Source organism: Parasteatoda tepidariorum, chromosome 10, assembly GCF_043381705.1.
Source record: "Parasteatoda tepidariorum isolate YZ-2023 chromosome 10, CAS_Ptep_4.0, whole genome shotgun sequence".
NCBI classification, from domain to species: Eukaryota; Metazoa; Arthropoda; class Arachnida; order Araneae; family Theridiidae; genus Parasteatoda; species Parasteatoda tepidariorum.
In genome coordinates this window covers 57637692-57657779 of record NC_092213.1, presented here as the reverse complement: position 1 = coordinate 57657779, position 20088 = coordinate 57637692, and the positions used below count along the sequence as shown (strand labels likewise).

General features: G+C 27.8%; 2 protein-coding genes across 3 annotated transcripts in view; both read right to left on the bottom strand.

Moving 5' to 3' along the window:
- LOC107439678 (TD and POZ domain-containing protein 5-like) overlaps positions 1-20088 on the bottom strand; it is a 64250-nt gene that overhangs the window by 22643 nt on the left and 21519 nt on the right. The window contains exon 1 of one of the 2 annotated variants that reach the window (XR_011638026.1): positions 8934-9078. The exons of the other annotated variant lie outside the window; for it this stretch is intronic. The gene's annotated coding sequence lies outside the window, so the exon portion shown is untranslated. Of the gene's footprint in view, positions 1-8933; positions 9079-20088 lie in introns of those variants that run through there. 2 annotated transcript variants of the gene reach the window in all.
- Positions 14924-17059, bottom strand: LOC110282162 (speckle-type POZ protein). The gene is made up of 2 exons (XM_071186972.1): positions 15900-17059; positions 14924-14927 (listed from the first exon to the last, which is right to left on the bottom strand). Exons 1-2 carry the CDS (start codon positions 17057-17059, stop codon positions 14924-14926), a joined length of 1164 nt encoding a protein of 387 aa, XP_071043073.1.

Here is a 20088-nt window from a genome sequence, read left to right as displayed (position 1 = left end):
TTAATTAATAAAGTTAATCTTTTTTTTCTGAAATGTTAATTAAGGTGTCCACTATATATATATATATATTGTCACGGATAAACAAGAAGTATTGTAAACACATTATACTATTTTAAACTGTGTAAACTCTTAACTGTACTGTACAAGATGTATTACGAGTAGTTAAGTGGGTGAAATTAGTATTATTAACTATGGAATGAAATAATTTCCTAATAATTTTTTAAACTAAGAAAACAGAGAAAACTGTTTTTATAATTTAAAAAATTACACAACATAGAGTAAGCCTATACATTAAAAAATTTCGAATCAAGTTACGGCAAAAAGTACCGGCACTCAAGTTGCAGGTACTTTTTACCGTAAAATTCATTTCCATCCAACAAAAAATCTGTTATACCGTAATTTTACTAGAAATAATTATCATAAAATTACTGGATGAATATCACTAAAATTTACAGTATATTTTAGGGATGATGGGACCGCCATTTAATACCGTAATTTGATTCGAAATTTTTTACATAGCAAAATAGCGTTTCAGATATCTGTAAATTATAGCCGTGGTTTATAAATGATATAGCTTATAAATTATATAGCTGTAATATAGATTAATACCTAAAACAATTTTTCAAAGAACGATTTTTCAATAACGGATCAAATAACGGTGCAAGCACCGGTACTTTGGGTGCATCCTCTGAAAAATCCATTTTACCGTAAAATATTATACCGTAACTTTTACAGTAATATTTATTTAATTCGAGTAATTTTACTGTAAAAACTACGGTGCTTGAGGGTTTTTCTTTGTTCCATAACATGTCCCGGTAGCTCGATCCGGTAAAAATAAATTTTACGGTAAAAAGTACCGGTACCCTGAGTGTCGATACTTTTTACCGTAATTTTTTACAGCGTGCTTTTTATCGGAAAATCGTTTCATATTCAAATGTTTTAGACACGAAAAAATAATAAATTTTTTTTTAATAATGAACTAATAAAATTAAGCTATTAAGAATATACTGTATCAACCTATATTTTAGGTACAGTTTGCTTTTAATAACTATGCTGTTCATAAATTAGTACAAACTGTACCAATTGAAACGTAACTCAATTGAATTGTAACTTATTCTAATGAAAGTGAATTAAAAAATGCAATGGTTGCAACCAATTTGCTCCCAAGCCTAATAAATAATAAGCGTAACAAAGATGCTTTTATCAGTTCAATATCTTTTGGGGTGAAATTCTAGAACAATGGAACAGGTGTAACTAGATTGGGGAAAATAATTGATATTTTTGCTAGTAATACGTGACCAGAAATTCTAGCAATGATTTTATTTGATAGCCCTTAATACGATAATTTTATAATTCATAGATGATCTGTTCATATTAAGTCAACAAATAAGTAAGGAAAAAGATATGGTGTGAAAATAAATTATATAGAAAGTGTTTTGACATTTTTTTATGTCAGTAATATGGCTTACTTATTTTTATTTTTAGACCTTTCGTATTTCAGGAAATTTTAAAAATATATGTATGCTTCACAGCAACAAGAGTTCACATGTGGTAAAAATAAAAAGGTTAAATTTGTTTATGCTTAAACAATTTTATTAATTTGATGACCGTAAGTACACTGTAAAAATTTTCGATAAAATATACCTGCACATAAGGTGCCGGTATTTTTTACCGTGAAATCCATTTTCACCGGAACAGAAAATCTGATATACTGTGATTTTTACAGTAATAATTATAGTAAAATCACTGAATCAGTCAAATTAAATAAATATTACTGTAAAAATTACGGTATATTTTACGATAAAATTAGATTTTATGGATGATGCACCCTAAAGTGCCAATATCCGGAATTGTTTACTGTGAACATTTTCGTTCACTGTAAGTTCGAGTCTTTGGAAGCAGAAAAAAATAACGGGATAATAATCTAAAACTTAAAAAACTGTTATGAGTGTTACAATTAAGATATTAAATGCATAAAATATAACGGCACTTTGAAAAGTTCTTTAAATTTCAGAATCAAGCTGAGTTTACAGAATCATTTGTCAGTCTATTTATAATTGAGTTCCTCCTCAAGTTCATTGCAGTAAATATAGTGCTTATGAAGCTAATAATTGACTTATTTTCTGCGCGAGAAGTACTAAAATGTTAAAAAACTTGCAATATTTTCTTTTCAATACACGTTAAATGCTTAATAATAGAAAATGTTAAATAACAACTTAAATTCATTGGAATTTCTGGAGAAAAAAAAAACTGCAAGCTTCATAGTCATCATCATCATTGATTCGACAGCTCGGGGTGGGTCTTTGCCTTCTTTAGTACAATTTTCAAACTTCTTGATGTTTCTACCCATTCTATAATTGATTTTTTGAGCTAACTAAAAAAATTGCTTAACATATTCTTAACATAGTTCTTCAATTGTGAATTGCTACAGTTAATACTCAACATCGCCACGAAAATTTCTTCTTTCTTTTCCTTTATTATTTAAAATTATCAAAATTTTAAATATTTTTTTTTTTTTTAGAAAAAGAAAAAAAAATAAACGCCGACTAATTCGTGAAATAAATGCTCGTGAATTTAAGTCTTGAAAAAAGTATTTCAGTTAAAAAAAAAAAGGATTGAAAAGGGCTGCGAGCGGACTGTGTTGGTTCCACAACGCGGCTTGGAAAAAAATGCTCCAAATGATTGTTAGATTTATTTCAATTAATATAAGCTTGCTCACGTCTCCCGGATTTACGTAATAAGAGATTTAATTCTATGTTGCGTTATCTAAAAACCTGAATAATTTTAAGATTTTAAAATTGCAATTTTTAGGATTTAAAACAATGCATTAAGAATGAATTAATGCTATAATATTAATAATAATTATACCATTTATTTTAATTGCTTTCTTATCCTCGCTTCTGGCACTGTAAATTCTGTGCGCAATATATTCAGCAAAAATAGCTTCTGTTTCAACTAGATGGCGACACTACCAATCTTTTGCCGAGTAGAAATTGAAACATGCATTTATAATGATTTTTCTTTTCTTCTCAGAAGATGATTACAAATATACCCGGTGAGCCTGAAATTATCAGAAATAATTTCAATAGAGAAACGAGCAAATTCCATGCATAACTTTCAAGTTATCAAATGTTCGTATGGTTCTGCATTAAGATTTTATTCATTGAAGGAATATATTATTTATGTCTTACTTTATTTACTATTCAAAGGTAGATGCTTCAATAAAATTCAAAAACATTTTCAAAATCTTTACATAATCATGATAAAATAAACTAGTTTCTCATAAATATTGCAGAGAAAATTGTGAAAATCATGCATTTTTTAGTTATTTAGAATAACAATCGACACTCCAAAAAAATATCTCTTTTTAAAAGATGGAAAAATAAGAACTTTTTACAAACCCCGAAAATAAAAAGAGCACCTTTAGGCGCTTTTAAGAAACATAAATAAAAAATAAGAACCTTTAAGCAAGTTTTGAAAAAGCTACGCACCCTGTCTATTGCATCATTGGAGCTGTCTCTAAATGATGTCACACTAACCAAGAATAGCGATTTTCATCAAAATTCGACAAATTGAGTTTTATGTTCTACATTTTTTATTATTTCATTAGCTTCAAGAAAATATTTAGTTTTTTAATTTCTGATCACTGGAAACGAAGTTACAGCTTTAGCAGGAGCTAATCAGACAACTTTCGTCTGCAAGCAGCGTTTCGAAATCGAAACTAAAAGCTTAACATCTTCTTTTTCTAACTATTTATTCTGATTTCACAGTTCCCGTTCTTTTTTAAAATGCTACTTTAAAGCCTCAAATAATATTTCATGAAAAATGCATGTTAAACCTGGCAACGCTATTAAATTTATGTTTGTTTACATCTTGGCTTACTTTTGTTTGCCAAGGTTTACATCTTTTTCAAATTGACGCTCGCTATTCTATTCGTTTATATTACTCAATATTTGTCGCATAAGTTGTTTTGTTTTTAATTAAATTTTTGTTTTATTGTTATTTTTTTTTAATTGTTTCATTACTATGGGACACGGACGAAAGTTTCGTCAGAAAAAGCGAAAGTTTTCTGGAAATCAGTTCACTGCTCCTGTGACACTAACGGGAATGTTACTGATCCTACACAATATGCCAGTTCATCTAAAATTGGAAAAGGGTTGACTGATATTTCCTTAAATTTTGATTTTGAAACCCTTTCTGGTAATAGAATTTTTGATATTCAAGTCTTGATGTCAATATTCATGCTACTTTCTTGCCCATCTTGTTTGAAGCAAGGACTTGTTGATTGAAGACGCCAGGCATGGCCTCCGATCAAACTTCTCTCTGAAATGCAGGGACTGTTCTTTTGTGAAGGGATTCACTTCAACTTCGAAAATTGACAATGGGAACACTCTCAATCTTCTTGTTGTATTTGGAATGAGAATTATTGGTAAAGGATTTTCAGTGAAATTCAGCACACTTGATATTCCATTAATGACCAAAACTTCATACAGGGTGCAATAGATCAAACTGTCAGAGGCTGCATCTACAGCAGCACAATCTTCAAAATTAAATTCCTCTCATAAAAATGAATGCTGCGTAACAGTTGATGGAATATGGCAGATGTGCAGCTGTTCTTTCCGTGGACACCGGAAAAGTTTTGGACCTAGAAGTGCTTAGTCAATTCTGTAAGATTTGCAACAAGCATACAAAAGAATCAATTATTCTCTTTTTTTTCAAATCATAAAAAAGAAATTCATTCATTCTTTTACAATTTTGCCTATTATTCAACCACAGTTGTCGAAGGTACCTTTACCACTTTTCGTAGAATTAGTTTTATATATATTTTAATTAAAACATCTTTACTGTTATGCTCAATTAAAGTTTAAAATGAAATTTTAATTTTGACGCCTAACACATGCTTTATTTCGTCACTGCTAGTATAAGCTTGTGTAGTACGTAGCATGGCATGTGAGAAGAGCGTAGTGGTTAAAGGGAAGTATGACAATCAGAGAGACAGAGAGCGAGGAGGCAAAATATTAAAGTGTGACATCTTCTACGGACTGCCCTATTGCTGTCAAGAATTGGTGCAATATTACAGCATTTTAATAAAGCCATGAGAGAAATGGTTCCAATTTATTAGACTAAATCAAATATTCTTCAAAAAAATTTTTAAAAAAATTACCATATTAAATTTTTTTCCGTTGAATATGTGAAATCAATTTTTCCTTATCCGTAGATACCTCGCACTCACTTGAAATTGATCGAATTACTATCTGGAATTACATTTTATGGGGTTTCTCAAACTTAGCATGAATATCTAGGGAGAAAAAAATATGTGTTTCGTGTCACGAAAATCACGCTCCAGAAAAATGTTAAATCGCAGATATCCTTCCAAAGGATAAAAAGCCGTATTCAATGGCAGTAAAAGCTTTGATTTCCCAGTTAAAATCATAGCTGATCATGGAGGTATGTTCCCCCAGTGGCGTACGCAGAATTTTTTCAAGGGGGGTGTTCATAATTTTCTGAAGCATAATTTACTAAAAGAATTTCGAGTATGTATTAAAGCACTATTATTTCCCTAATTTAGACAGTTTTGACTTTTTATTTAGACAACATTGTTTAGTTAAATTTTGATTTGATTTTTTAAGTTTAAGAACATAATGTAATATCTACTGAAAACAGTCCGATGTCATATGGGTGGGAAGTAATTTTTTTGAGGGCCACTTTCACATTTATCAGATTTTGTTACGCTAGAAACGTTTTCTTCAACGGAAGTATCACATTTCTGTACAACAGAAAAACTTACATTGGTACTAGATGCTCTCACCTTACTAATTTCAGGTCGTGATTTTTTCTCAAAATAATTAAAATTTCTTAAATTCTTGCATTTTGACTTCCTACAGATCCAAGAACAGTAACAATATATAGATATATTGACATAGAAATATCCGCTATGCTACGATCTCAAAATTTCGAGCTGGAATGAATAACTTCAACGAGCACAGTATCTCCAATGATATTGTTACTGATTTCTTCACTAGTCGAAATAGTGGCGAGGACGGGTTCGGCGATTGAATGAACTTTTTAAGAATTTCATAAGAATAGCTTTTGAATGAATTTTTGTTAAGACAAAACAAAACAGATTTAGCGACAAGTGGCAGAAATAACTCTTTGTCTGACTAACTAACTCCACTGTACTCCGTTCCCACTTTTTTGTAATTTTTTACCAAAATCTCCAATATTCTCGAATTGTCTCAAAGACGACAGAACGTCTAGGATTCCAGAATATTGGCTTAAAGACCTTGCGAAATGACAATCTCTAAATCTATCGGAACTGGCAGAACAGAAAGGAACCAGTCCGTAACAGTATCACGTGAATTTGGTTACAAAAGAAAAGTACAACCCTATTATAGTAAATGTTTTTTCACTATTCAGAGAAATAAAGTGAGAAAAAAAAGTAGGCATAAGGCAAATAAAAATATATAGTCTTAAAAAATAATAGCCCGCATAATTTCTACTAAAATTTTTATTTTTGCCATTTTGTCTGAGCTCAAGGGGGGTGTTTAAACCCCTCCCTTGCGTACGCCACTGTGTTCCCCTGCCATTTTTCACAATATATCAAAGGCACAGCAAAAGACCATCTACAGCAAAACATCAATAAGTGCGACTGAAATGCCATCTATTTTGTAGAGAAGAAATTAATTGTTAAAAAAGAAGTAAAAATACATGATGTGACATGAAGTAGACTTGAGACAATTTGAATAAGCAAAGGGTTGCTCAATGAAGTGGGATGGGTAGAAAAACTTTTATTTAACAAAGAAAATTTTTAACCTTATTGAATTGTATAAAAACAATTATCATTTCACCTGTACAAATACATTTATCATGCCTCCTAATATATTCATTTATTTTGGTAATTTGTTTGAATTCATAAAATGAATTTTTTTAATTGAAATAAATTAACACGAAAAATTTATTTGTATAAAACTAGTATAGCATGAAAATAATTTTATATGCAAAATAGCAGTTGATAAATCATAAGTAAATTTTGGAATGTAATTTGTTTCACGTAGAAGTAACAAGATTTTTTAAAGCTTAAAATATCTTTGTAGGTGGTTTTTTTTTTCAGGCTCTTTTGGTCTCTTGCTCAACTGATACCTGAAGATAACATACTGCTTTACTTTTAATCAAATATCATATCTTCCGTTCTTCCCCATTTTCTTTACAATAAAAATGATCCCTTTTTTTAATTATTTGCAAAATGAACGAAAAAAATACTTTATATAAATAAATGCAATTGAAAAATAGCATTCCTAACTAGGATTTTCTATTAATTCCCTTGTGTAAATACTAAGTGTCCCCACTTCCATGCTACGTAGGGAGTGGTAGGAAGAAAGCAATAATGCATTTTAGTTTATGATGTAATACGTTAAGATTATTTGTTTTCTCTCTTAAGCATTATTGTCGAATTAGGAGACAAGTATATATATAAAAAAAGACATTTTTTTAAAAAACTTGTACATTCAGACAAAAAATAACTAAAATAAAAATATAATTTTGAAAAAAATATGTAGCTGTCCGAACAGAACTAATTTTAGAGTTGCAATCCACACACCCGATTTAGGTAAAATAGTATAAATGTGGAAAAAAATTTTCCCCAGTGTAATTTTTGCTTAAATTACATCGTATTTTGAGCTGGTCGAGTCTCAAAATATTATTAATTGAGGGTGCCAAAAGGTGTCATCCACTTCCCTATAGTCAGCGCAATCCATAGCTGTTGAATAACTATTTGAAGTATGGTAGATAAAACTTTAGTTAGTTGGAAAATTGACATAATTATTTCAAGAAAACTGCTTCTACAAAACACTTGTAAGACAATGCAAACGTGCTGTGTTGAAAAGTTGAAACATACACTTCTACAGTCGTTATACTCAGAATGAAAAACAAATAGTTTCTTGATATTAAAGCATTAAAATATGTATATATATCACCCTGGATAACTTTTATTCCAATAATGGCTTTTTATATACTACATTAACTGCTAATCTCATTACCTGAAAGGGTTGACTTAAAATATATTATATACTTCAAAATAGTAAATTAACTTAAATACTAAATGTAACCTTTCTTTGTTAGATTTAGATTCTTCACTATCAAAATATCGAGGATAGTCCCAATAGTTTAATGGGGGGAAAAAGAGGTCGAAAGCTTGGACCACTTCTTCATTTTTAATGTAGTATCTTGTTATATATCTGGACTTCTTTTTTTTACTCACATTTGTACAATTATTATCTAATTTCAAATAAGAGAAGTAGTGGGATTGGTAAAATATTTTCCAAATTATAAAATTGTATTTTTAATCATCATATCTATTCAACCTATTTTGTTCAAATTTTGCTATTTAAAATTACTTAGTTTAAAATTATGAAAATATTTGCATATCATCTAATGTTTTTCGACTATTATTAAATGAAATAATAAAGATAACAAATCATTAATAAAAAAATACTTGTCGTATTAATTATTTTTTGAATAAGCAAGTTTCATATTAGTGTGTAAAAGTTTTAAACTTCTTTAAGAAGTTTTAAATTTTCAAGATAGAGAAAAGTATTTAAAAAGTGAAAATCACATTAAGGGGCCAAAGTTTTGTTCGCTCTCTTGACTTTTCTACTGGTAGCTCATTTTCCAGATTACGTTACCCCCCATATTTTGAAGAGCGAAACTAAAAAAAATATGTTTATTCCAAAAATGTAGTAGAGATCTCCATCCCCTAGTTACTGAGCTCACCAACCTCCAAAACTGTCAGAATTATTATTTTAGTCTAGCTTAGTATTAAGGTTTTATATGAAGTTTTAGCATTATGTAACATATTCATTTTAAGTAACCTTCGATTTATATACAGTTTGTTCAATATAAATATGTTGAAAGGTAACTAATATTCAAGTACTTGCACACAGGTGACGTCATTTCTCTGGCTTATTGCAATAAGCTCTGTAAGCATATTGCAAAGTGAAGTCTGCAAACGTCAACTCTAAAAAATTGTGTCGGCTGTTAAAATTTGTAAGTTTTCCATCAGTTTGTTTTAAGAAAGGAAAATTAATTGAAAACAAAATTATCTAAATTTTTTTCTTTCTTAAAAAACATTAAGCATTAAAAAATTTTTAACAGTCGAAATTTTATTGTTCAAAATATTAGTTTTTAAATAAACATTTTTTTAATCAATTTCCTATTCAGCCATATTTTATATATATGATGATAAAATGATCTTTCAACAGAATATTCAGTAAAATAAAAGTACACAGTATTTTTCTGAGTATAAATGTACACATTTAATTTGGAAAATATGGATTGTATTAATCCAGATTTAAAATAAATAGTTATAGATTCTATACATTTTAAAATTCTGAATAAAACTATAGTATGAAAAAATATTTTTTTAAAAACTAAATGAAACAAATTTTACTTTCTTACACTATATTTAATTTAATGACTTAAAATTTTGAACAATTAATTAAATAGTTAAAAAAATCATATTTGGTCATTTTTAGTTTCCTCTATTTCTTCAGGTTTTTACAACTTCCTGTGTCCTAGAAAAAAATTGGTTTCATATTTGATAAAAGGTAAACTCTGCATTAAAGTAGTTTCATAAAATCAATTAGTGCCAAATGATTTCGTATCAAATGTAATTATAAGTAAATAGTTAAAATAGTAAAAAAAATTACATTTTTGAATGAAAGCATGACTACAAGTATTGTATTTTTTTAACAATAAATAGCAATTAATTCGAAATTGTTATTTTTTTAAAATAGGCATTAAAAACTAGACAGATGTAGACAAGATTTATTTTATTAGTAAATAAACAAGTTCAAAAGTTGTGAAAATTCATCCATGTTACAAATACAAGGAGTTTATGGTTTTAGGAAATGAAGCTTTAGTTACAATAAAATCAGAAAACATTTGTAGAAAAATAAAACAATCAAGAAATAAATGTATATTTTAAAAGCATAAATTGATTATGGATGCAAATCTTAAAAATAATAGCAATAGGAAGATCCACAAGAATAATGGTAATAGGGTGTTCTATAATAATGTATAATGCCCTTGTTGAATATTAAATATTAGAATCCTGTCAAAAATTGGCAATTATTCTGCCGCAAATCACGATACAGAAATTTCCCTTTCAAACATAACCTGAATTGAGCAAACACACAAAGAAATTAATTTATAATTGGTAAGCTGCACTAGGGTGTATAGCCAGATTTTTTTCAACATAAGCACCTTTTTTAAGTACTTTTTCAAAAAATATTTTTAATCACTTTACAAAAAAAATCATAATTAGGAACTGTGCAAAATAAAAAAAAAATTTCCTATCGGTTAAAGTTCTTAATTTATAAACATAAAATCAAAAAACTTTACATAATCAAGATAAAATAATTAGATTCTGATAAATATTGGAGGGAAAATAGTAAAAATTCTTGCATTTTTTGTAATTTAGAACGAAAATCATCGTAGCAAAGCAGGGTTGGCAGGTTTTTGACATGTGACAGTTTTTGACAGTTTAAACCATGGTTTAAACCGTCACGTCAAAAACCTCACTGTCAAAAATGTCGAAAATGTCAAAAACCTATATTCATATGTGAAATTTAATTAATACATAAAATTTATATATTTTTTAAAGGATANAGTATAAATGTGACAGATATTTTCCCCAGTGTAATTTTTGCTTATATTACATCTTATTTTTGAGCTGGTCGAGTCTCAAAATATTATTAATTGAGGGTGCCAAAAGGTGTCATCCACTTCCCTATAGTCAGCGCAATTCATAGCTGTTGAATAACAATTTGAAGTATGGTAGATAAAAGTTTAGTTTAGTTGGAAAATTGACATAATTATTTCAAGAAAACGGCCTCTACAAAACACTTGTAAGACAATGCAAACGTGCTGTGTTGAAAAGTTGAATCATACACTTCTACAGTCGTTATACTCAGAATGAAAAACAAATAGTTTCTTGATATAAAGCAACAAAATATATATATATATATATCACCCTGGATAACTTTTATTGCAATAATGGCTTTTTATATACTACATTAACTGCTAATCTCATTACCTGAAAGGGTTGACTTCAAATATATTATTTACCTCAAAATAGTAAATTAACTTAAATACGAAATGTAACCTTTCTTTGTTAGATTCTTCACTATCAAAATATCGAGGATAGTCCCGATAGTTTAATGAAGAAAAAAAGAGGTCAAAAGCTTAGACCACTTCTTCATTTTTAACGTATTTTGTTATATATATGGACTTCTTTCTCTACTCACATTTGTAAAACTTATATTCAAAGATGTAATGCAAAAAAGGTATTTATTTTTACTTTATTGAATAACATGTGAGAGGCAAAATTTTATTTAATTTCAAATAAGAGAAGTAGTGGGATTGGTGAAATATTTTCCAACAAATTATAAAATTGTATTTTTTATTCGACCTATTTCTTTCAAATTTTGCTATTTAAAATAACTTAGTTTAAAATTATGAAAATATTTGCATATCATCTAATGTTTTGACCATTATTAGATGAAATAATAAAGATAACAAAGCATTAATGAAAAAATAATAGTCGTACGAATTATTTTTTGAATAAGCAAGTTTTATATTAGTGTGCAAAAGTTTTAAACTTCTTCAAGAAGTTTTAAATTTTCAAGATAGGGATAGGGATAAGTATTTAAAAAGTGAAAATCACATTAAGGGGCCAAAGTTTTGTTCACTCTCTTGACTTTTCTACTGGTAGCTCATTTTCCAGATTACGTTACCCCCATATTCTTAAGAACGAACCTAAAAAAAATTTGTGCATTCCAAAAATGTAGTAGTTCCCTATTTACTGAGCTCACCAGCCTCCTAATCCAAAACTGTCAGAATTATTATTTTGATCTAGCTTAGTATTAAGGTTTTATACGAAGTTTTAACAATATCTAACACATTATTTTAAGTAACCTTCGATTTATATACAGTTTGCTCAATTTAAATATGTTGAAAGGTAACTAAAATTCAAGTACTTGCACACTGGTGACGTCATTTCTCGGGCTTATTGCAATAAGCTCTGTAAGCATATTGCAAAGTGAAGTCTGCAGCTTACGAAAAGCCAGATTTTTCAGGCTAACCATGGGAGGTTTTTGTGGTTTTCCTCTGTTTTAACAATATGTAACACATTATTTTAAGTAACCTTCGATTTATATACAGTTTGCTCAATTTAAATATGTTGAAAGGTAACTAAAATTCAAGTACTTGCACACTGGTGACGTCATTTCTCGGGCTTATTGCAATAAGCTCTGTAAAGCATATTGCAAAGTGAAGTCTGCAGCTTACGAAAAGCCAGATCTTTCATGCTAACCATGGGAGGTTTTTGTGGTTTTCCGCTCCATGTAAAGCAAATGTGGGTTAGTTCCATCAAAAAGTCCTCCAAGAAAGCAAAATTTCTCCCAATACTTACCCGGAGTTCCTTTGTCTTCTAGATTTGGTTAAAAATTACAAGGACACGGAGTTGAACACTGGTTACCGTAAAGTGAACTCTAAAAAATTTTATCGGGTGTTCAATAAAATTTTTAAGTTTTCCATCAGTTTGTTTTAAGAAAGGAAAATTTATTTTTAAATTATTATTTTTTTTAAAAAAAACCATTAAGCATTAAAGAAGTTTTCTAAAAATTTAAAAAAAAAAAAAAAAAAAAACATTAAGCATTAAAAAAATTTTAACAGTTTAAATTTTATTGTTCAAAATGTTAGTTTTTCAATAAAAATTTTTTTAATCAATTTCCTATTCAGCCATATTTTTTATATATATTTAAAATGATCTTTTAACAGAATATTCAGTAAAATAAAAGTACACATTATTTTTCTGGGTATAAATGTACACATTTATTTTTGAAAATATGGATTGTATTAATACAGATTCAAAATAAATTGTAATAGATTCTATACATTTTAAAATTCTGAATGAAACTGAAGCATGAAAAAAATATTTTTATTAAAATTAAATGAAACAAGTTTAACTTTCTTACACTATATTTAATTTAATGTCTTAAATTTTGAACAATTAATTTGTAGTTAAAAAAAATCATATTTGGTCATTTTTAGTTTCCTCCATTTCTTCAGGTTTTTACAACTTCCTGTGCCCTAGAAAAAATTGGTTTCATATTTGATAAAAGGTAAACTTTGCAATAAAGTAGTTTCATAAAATCAATTAGTGCCAAATGATTTCGCATCAAATGTCATTATAAATAAATAGTTAAAATAGTAAAAAAAGTTAAATTTTTGAATTAAAACATAAGTATTGTATTTATTTAACAATAAATAGCAATTTAAAATTGTTATTTTTTAAAAATAGGCATTAAAAACTAGACAGATGTAGACAAAATTTATTAGTAAATAAACAAGTTCAAAAGTTGTCGAAAATCATCCATGTTACAAATATAAGGAGTTTATAGTTTTAGGAAATGAAGCTTTAGTTGCAATAAAAACAGAAAACATTTGTAGAAGAATAAAACAATCAAGAAAAACATGTATTTTTTAAAAACTTAAATTGTTTATGGATGCAAATCTTAAAAGTAATTGCAATAGGAAGATCCACAAGAATAATGGCAATAGGGTGTTCTATTGAATACGCAATATTAGAATCCTGTCAAAAATTGGCAATTATTCTGCCGCAAATCACGATACAGAAATTTTCCTTACAAACACAACCTGAATTGAGCAAACACACAAAGAAATTAATTTGAAATTGGTAAGCTGAAACCAGGGTGCGTATCCAGATTTCTTTCAACATAAATAAGCACCTTTTTTAAGTACTTTTTCAAAATATATTTTCAATCACTTTACAAAAAAATCATAATTAGGAACTGTGCAGTAATAAAAATTATTTTTTCCTATCGGTTAAAGTTCTTAATTTATAAACATAAAACCAAAAAAATTCACAAACTTTACATAATCAAGATAAAATAACTAGATTCTGATAAATATTGGAGAGAAAATAGCAAAAATTCTTGCATTTTTTTTGTAATTTAGAATGAAAATCAGCACAGCAAAGAAAAACAAATCTCTTTTTAAAATATGAAAAATTAAGCACTTTTTACATACCCCGAATAAAAAAAGTACCTTTGTGGGCTTTCAAAAAATATTAGTAAAAAGTAAGCATCTTTAAGCACATTTAAAAATGCTACACACACTGTGCATATTAAGCAAGGAATTAAAGATCTCTAAGGAATCCTATGGGTGCAGCATGTATAATAATCTCAAAATGAAAAAAAAAATATATATATATATATGTATAATTTTTTTACTTATTTTTCTACGAATATGTAAAATGACTAATATTCTTGGTATTATTTTGGAATAGGTGATTGAAACTATTATGTTTAGCTGGCTGGAATCCTCATAAAATTATCTTAAAATTCAAAACCGCGATAAAATATTAATTTTTAAAACAATTTTTTTTTAAGTTCAAGATATATTTCTGAAGGCAAGTTTTGCATAATTAATGGATTTTAGTGGGAAACTCCATTACATATTAATAAATTTTATAAAAAATTAATGGTTATACTAAGCTAAAAACATCAGAGTACTCATTTATATTGAAATGAAATTAATTATTCAAAACTCAGATGCAGAAATAACTAATACATTTTACACCTAAGTAAATTACTCTTCTAACTGAGTTGATTGAATTATAATCAGTAAAAACTCATGTTCCTAAGACTATTTTCAAAATAAGCCCAATTTTACATTTAATGCTAAAAAAATCATGATTTTTTCAAAATTTTTCTTTCCAACATGAAACTTTGAGTGCAAAAGGAAGGGAACAAAATTGAATTTTTAACAGAAAAAATTGCTTCTTCATACATATACAGGCAGATAATGATAAATACTATACATCAATGTACTAATAGAAAATTTAGCTATAAAGAAAAATAAAAAACACATATCATTGAAAATTTCAAACTGATAGAAAACTACATATGAATGCGAGGAAATTAGAATATTAATAATTGAGAGATGTAAATTAATGAAGCAACAAAAACTAATTTTAATGAATTTAGCTTAATTGAGTTTTGGAACAGAAAAACCGTACTTATTTCATTGTTTCTACGGATATCACAAAATTTCACATAGATAATCTAGTTCATCAATGAGGTGGAATTATTTAAACTTTATAACATTAACTATTGAACTATTCAATAAATAAAATAGATTAAGCGTGTATATAACATCGTTTAAAAAGTAATAGTTAAGCAAAAGAAAACTAATTTATCAAATAAAAATTTTGAATAGAAGATTTATTCTTTTATGATACGAAATATTTTTGATTCAAAATTGGAGGGATAATCCTCTAAATAAATTGCAAAAAAAAAAAAAAACAGAGTTATAACCTATATTTCACTAAACAACAAGAACATAATGGGTAATTGCTAAATAAAACTACTGAAATAACTTTTTGAGCAATAAAATTCAAAACTAAGGAAAACAAATAAAGCATCTTCCAAAAATTAAGGAAATTGCAATGTAAAATTAAGAAAGGAGTATTGTATTTTTAGTGATTTCTGATGGAAAAAAAAGGCAGAAATTGTAATATATTTCGCAATTTCTAGCAAAATTTAGAAATATTAATGTTGTCCAGATAAAAAATATTACAAATTTATTACACTGAATCAAATATTCTTCCAAAATTTGCGCATACATGAAATAAATTTAATTTGTTAAATAAAATAAGTAAATTTTTTAAATTACATTCTTAACTCTAAAATTGACTTTGATGATGGCAATTTACTTTTTAAAAATTGACCATCACAATTGACCTTTTAACAATTGAATTTTTGACCAGAGTAAAAAAAATAAATATGTTAACCCAAAAAATATTTAAAAAAAACAACTTTTTGATGAAAGAACTTTCATTTTGGTCTTTTGATTTAAAACTTTCATTTTGGTCTTTTGATTTAAAACTTTCATTTAGGTCTTTTGATTTAAAACTTTCATTTTGGTCTTTTGATTTTGATTTATCATCCAAAAATAAGGTAACCATTCTCAAAACATCTGAGGCCATTTTGGGACGATCTTCGCATATTTTTAACCATTCTGGCTTTTTACTCACTGCAGAAAAATGTTGTTTAAAAAAGTCAACCGCCTTTTCAGACAAAGTTTCATCTCTAAACAAATGGGACATCTCAAGAAGTTGACAAACAGTACCTTCATTTAATTCAGATTCCAGTATGTCTCTACTATCTTCTTTAAGACCATCAACAGCATACTTATCTGCAAGCACGTACAGATTAAGCACCATATCATAACTTTTGTCACCGATTTCACTGCAGTAGAGATATTTTAAAAAATTTTTAAAAATAGAGGCATCTGCATCGGTAATTTGGATGGTTTTCGTATTGGATTCCAAGCAATCATTGTCGAACATAGCTTTAAAAACTGGAGAGCGAGTCACAAGCACAAATTTGTGGGCGAGAAGAGAGACACCATCAACAGTAATAGTTACGTCAGCCATTTCTTTCGAATCAAACAGTTTTTTAAAATCAGAGCATAAATTACAACCTCTTTTACATGGAACATTTATTGCTGGAGTGTTGGTCAGTTTTGGAGTAACAGAATTGTTAAAGTACATTATAAAGGTAAAATATGTAAAAATAAAATCACGTGAGTACTCCATGACTTGATCTTCAACCCTCAAAGTTGTTTCTTCAGTAGTAACATAAAACAGTAAAACTCTGGCATGTTCTAATTGTTTTTTATCAAATTTACATCTAACAGAATGACAATTTACAACTCTCAATGTACTCGAACATAGAACTTCGAAGTCTTTCGGTAACGCACCATCAACACTTAAATAGAATTTACTTACTACTCTTTTTTCGCTAGAATTTCCTTCACTCTTATAAGAAAGGGTAAAGCTTGGATTATAAACTTTCCCAAAGGAATCTACTGCATCTCTTCTTCCTTTAAAAGGCCAAAATTTGTAACACTCCTTATTACGGGTAGGAAAATCTACTATTTTCCAATTTATACAATAAAAGAATTGCTCGTCCATGCTTCACAAATTATCTGATGAAATGGATTGGTTTCTTGCAGGGATTAATATAGGGTTCTCGTTCACAAACAGCCGGAAAGGTTGTTTCTTGACTGCCCGAATCTTTTATAAACAGAGGCATTTGATTGGTCGATACTAGAATGGCATTATGGCTTGCTAATTTATTCAAAGCAAAGGCTATAACAAACAGACGTCACGGTGAACTTTGACATCACTGGTCTCTACTCTATTTTTTTATTTGATTTCTGTAAATTGTAATGAATAATAATTACATTCTGTCTCTGTGCCAAAAATTCTGAATTACGCAAATTTTATAACACATTTTTTTCAATTTTTTGAAGAATTATAATTCGTAAATCTTAAAATTTAAAAAGAAAAAACTAATACATTCTTTAAAAAATTTTTTTATATCGTTCTGAAATTCAAATGCTTAAAATAAATGGAAAAACAATTTAAGTGCTTATAAAAAATAAATAAAAAAATAAAATGAAGAATATTTTCATAAGCAATCTAAGCTGGCTAAAACAATAAATTACATGAAGAACAATAAATTTTCACACTACATAGGCTATATGAAAGATAATATTTTTAAAAAAATTATTGATTATTAAAAAAGGATTTCATTGCTATAAGGAAGATTTAGATTTATCCAATACCATCGAAAAATGTAAAAACATTTTCGTGGTTTTCTACAAAACAAATAGGTAACTACAAAAGCTTTTATAAATATGCTTTTATTCTGATACTTAAATTTTAAGTTACTTTGATTTCTGGGATGTGTTAAAAATATAAGAAGTGTGTTTCACAGTATTCACTAAGATGACAGATAATCTGTCAATGATGATAAAACTATTGATTATAAAAAATAATTTCATTGCGATAATCAATATTTAGCTGGAATTTTATTACCATTCAGCAATCTAAAAAAAACTTTTTCGTGGTTTTCCTTCGTATGTAACGCAAAATTTATTATTTTACTTTAATCTTCATTAAAATAAGCTATTCTTATTACTTTCATCAATATGATTGTACTCCGATACTTAAATTATTAATTACTTTGATTTCTGGGTTGAATTAAAAATAATAAGGGTGTTTCATTATATTCACAATGATAAGCCATCTATCAAAAAATGATTGATAATTAAAAAGTAATTTCTTTTCGATAATAAGCATTTAGCTATAATCCTATTACCGATTAAAGCAATCTGAAAAACATTTTCGTGGTTTTCCTTAGAGTGTAATGCAAAATTTGGTAATATTATTTTAAATTCCGACTTACTTTGATTCCAGGGTTGAGTTACTAAGAAGAGCTTTTCGTTATATTCAGAAAGATGGTATCGTATCTATTAAGGAAAATGATAATAAAAAAATGGTTGTTTACAAAAAATCTTTTCATTCAGATGAGAATGAACATTTAGCTGGAATTCTATTATCACCAAGCAATTTGGAAAAACATTTTCGTGGTTTTCCTTTGCGTGTAGCACAAACTGTGATTATTTTAACTTAATTTTAATTAAAAAAAATTATTTTTTTAACTTTAATAAATATGATTGTATTCCGATACTTAACTTGCAAGTTATTTAATTTAATATACCAATAAAAGCAATCATTTCATGGAAAAACATATTCTTGGTTTTTCTTAGCGTGTAACGCGAAATTTGATCATTTTAATCTTGATTAAAATTTATTTTTATAACTTTCATAAATAGTGTTTTACTCCGATACTTACTTAGCGAGTTACTTTGATTTTTGAATTGAGTTAAAAACTACAAAAATATAAAGAGCATCTCGTTATATTCACAAAGATGAGAGGGTCGGATCTTAAAATACAATTCTTAATCGAGGGTGACAAAAGGTGTCATCCACTTTCCTACAATCTGCACAATTGATAGCTGTTGAATAACTATTTGAAATATGGTAGCTAAAAGTTTAGTTAGTTGGAAAATTGGCGTAATTATTTCAAGAAAATGGCTTCTACAAAACACTTGTAAGACAGTGCAAACGCGCTGTGTTGAAAAGTTGAAACATACACTTGTACAGTCGTTATAACTCAGAATGAAAAATAAATAATTTCTTGAAATAAAGCACCAAAAAAATATATATATATATATATCACCCTGGATAACTTTTATTCCAATAATGGCTTTTTATGTACTAAGTTAAATGCTAATCTCATTGCCTGAAAGGGTTGACTTCAAATACAGTCGGACTTCTATTTAACGAACTTCCATTTTACGAGTTTCTCCATTTTGCGAATTTTTTCGTGGAACAGTTTGGAAATTTCTTCGTATATTAACTTCCAAATAGCGGAGTAAATTTTCTATTTAACAATTTTTTTTTTAGATCTACTTTCCCTAATTCCCAAAATATTTGAGAAAATTATAACTTTGTTAACGCATTTTATGGGGGAAGTGTCCTTGAATTGATTTTCGCATTCACTTAACTTATAGAGTAAGCAGTAAAATTCCTTTCCCTTTTTGCTTGCATTTCATACAGGAAATGCAACACCTCTAGAAAAGGGGGGTCAAATTCTTTGAATAGGAAATGAGGGGTCAGCCAGAGGAATTGTCAAACTCCCATCATAATCAAAATTCGTCACAGGAGGGGGAAAGAAGGCAGGAAGTACATTTCAAAAAGACTAGTAGCTACATACTAGGACTAGGAAGCTACAAACTTCTCTATTTTTCGCTAAAAGATATTCTTTCTCAAATTTTCTTTAAACAATAATTTTTTTGTAAAATTATAGAATAATAAAATATTATTTACTATAAACATTTTAATATCTTTTTTAATGTTTAATCTCTCTGTGTTTAATTTTAATATTTTAATTTTTTTCTTCTTTTTGTCAAATGTATCTCGCTGGTCGATAGCTCACATAGGCATGATATTGATAAAAATTTATTTTCATAATTTGGAATTTTTTTTTTTAAATATTCGTTTAATACGAGAAATTTTTTTAAATATTTATTTCCTATTATCAAACCTTCTTTTTTATAGGATAAATAATTAAATAAGAATGTGCTTTCTTT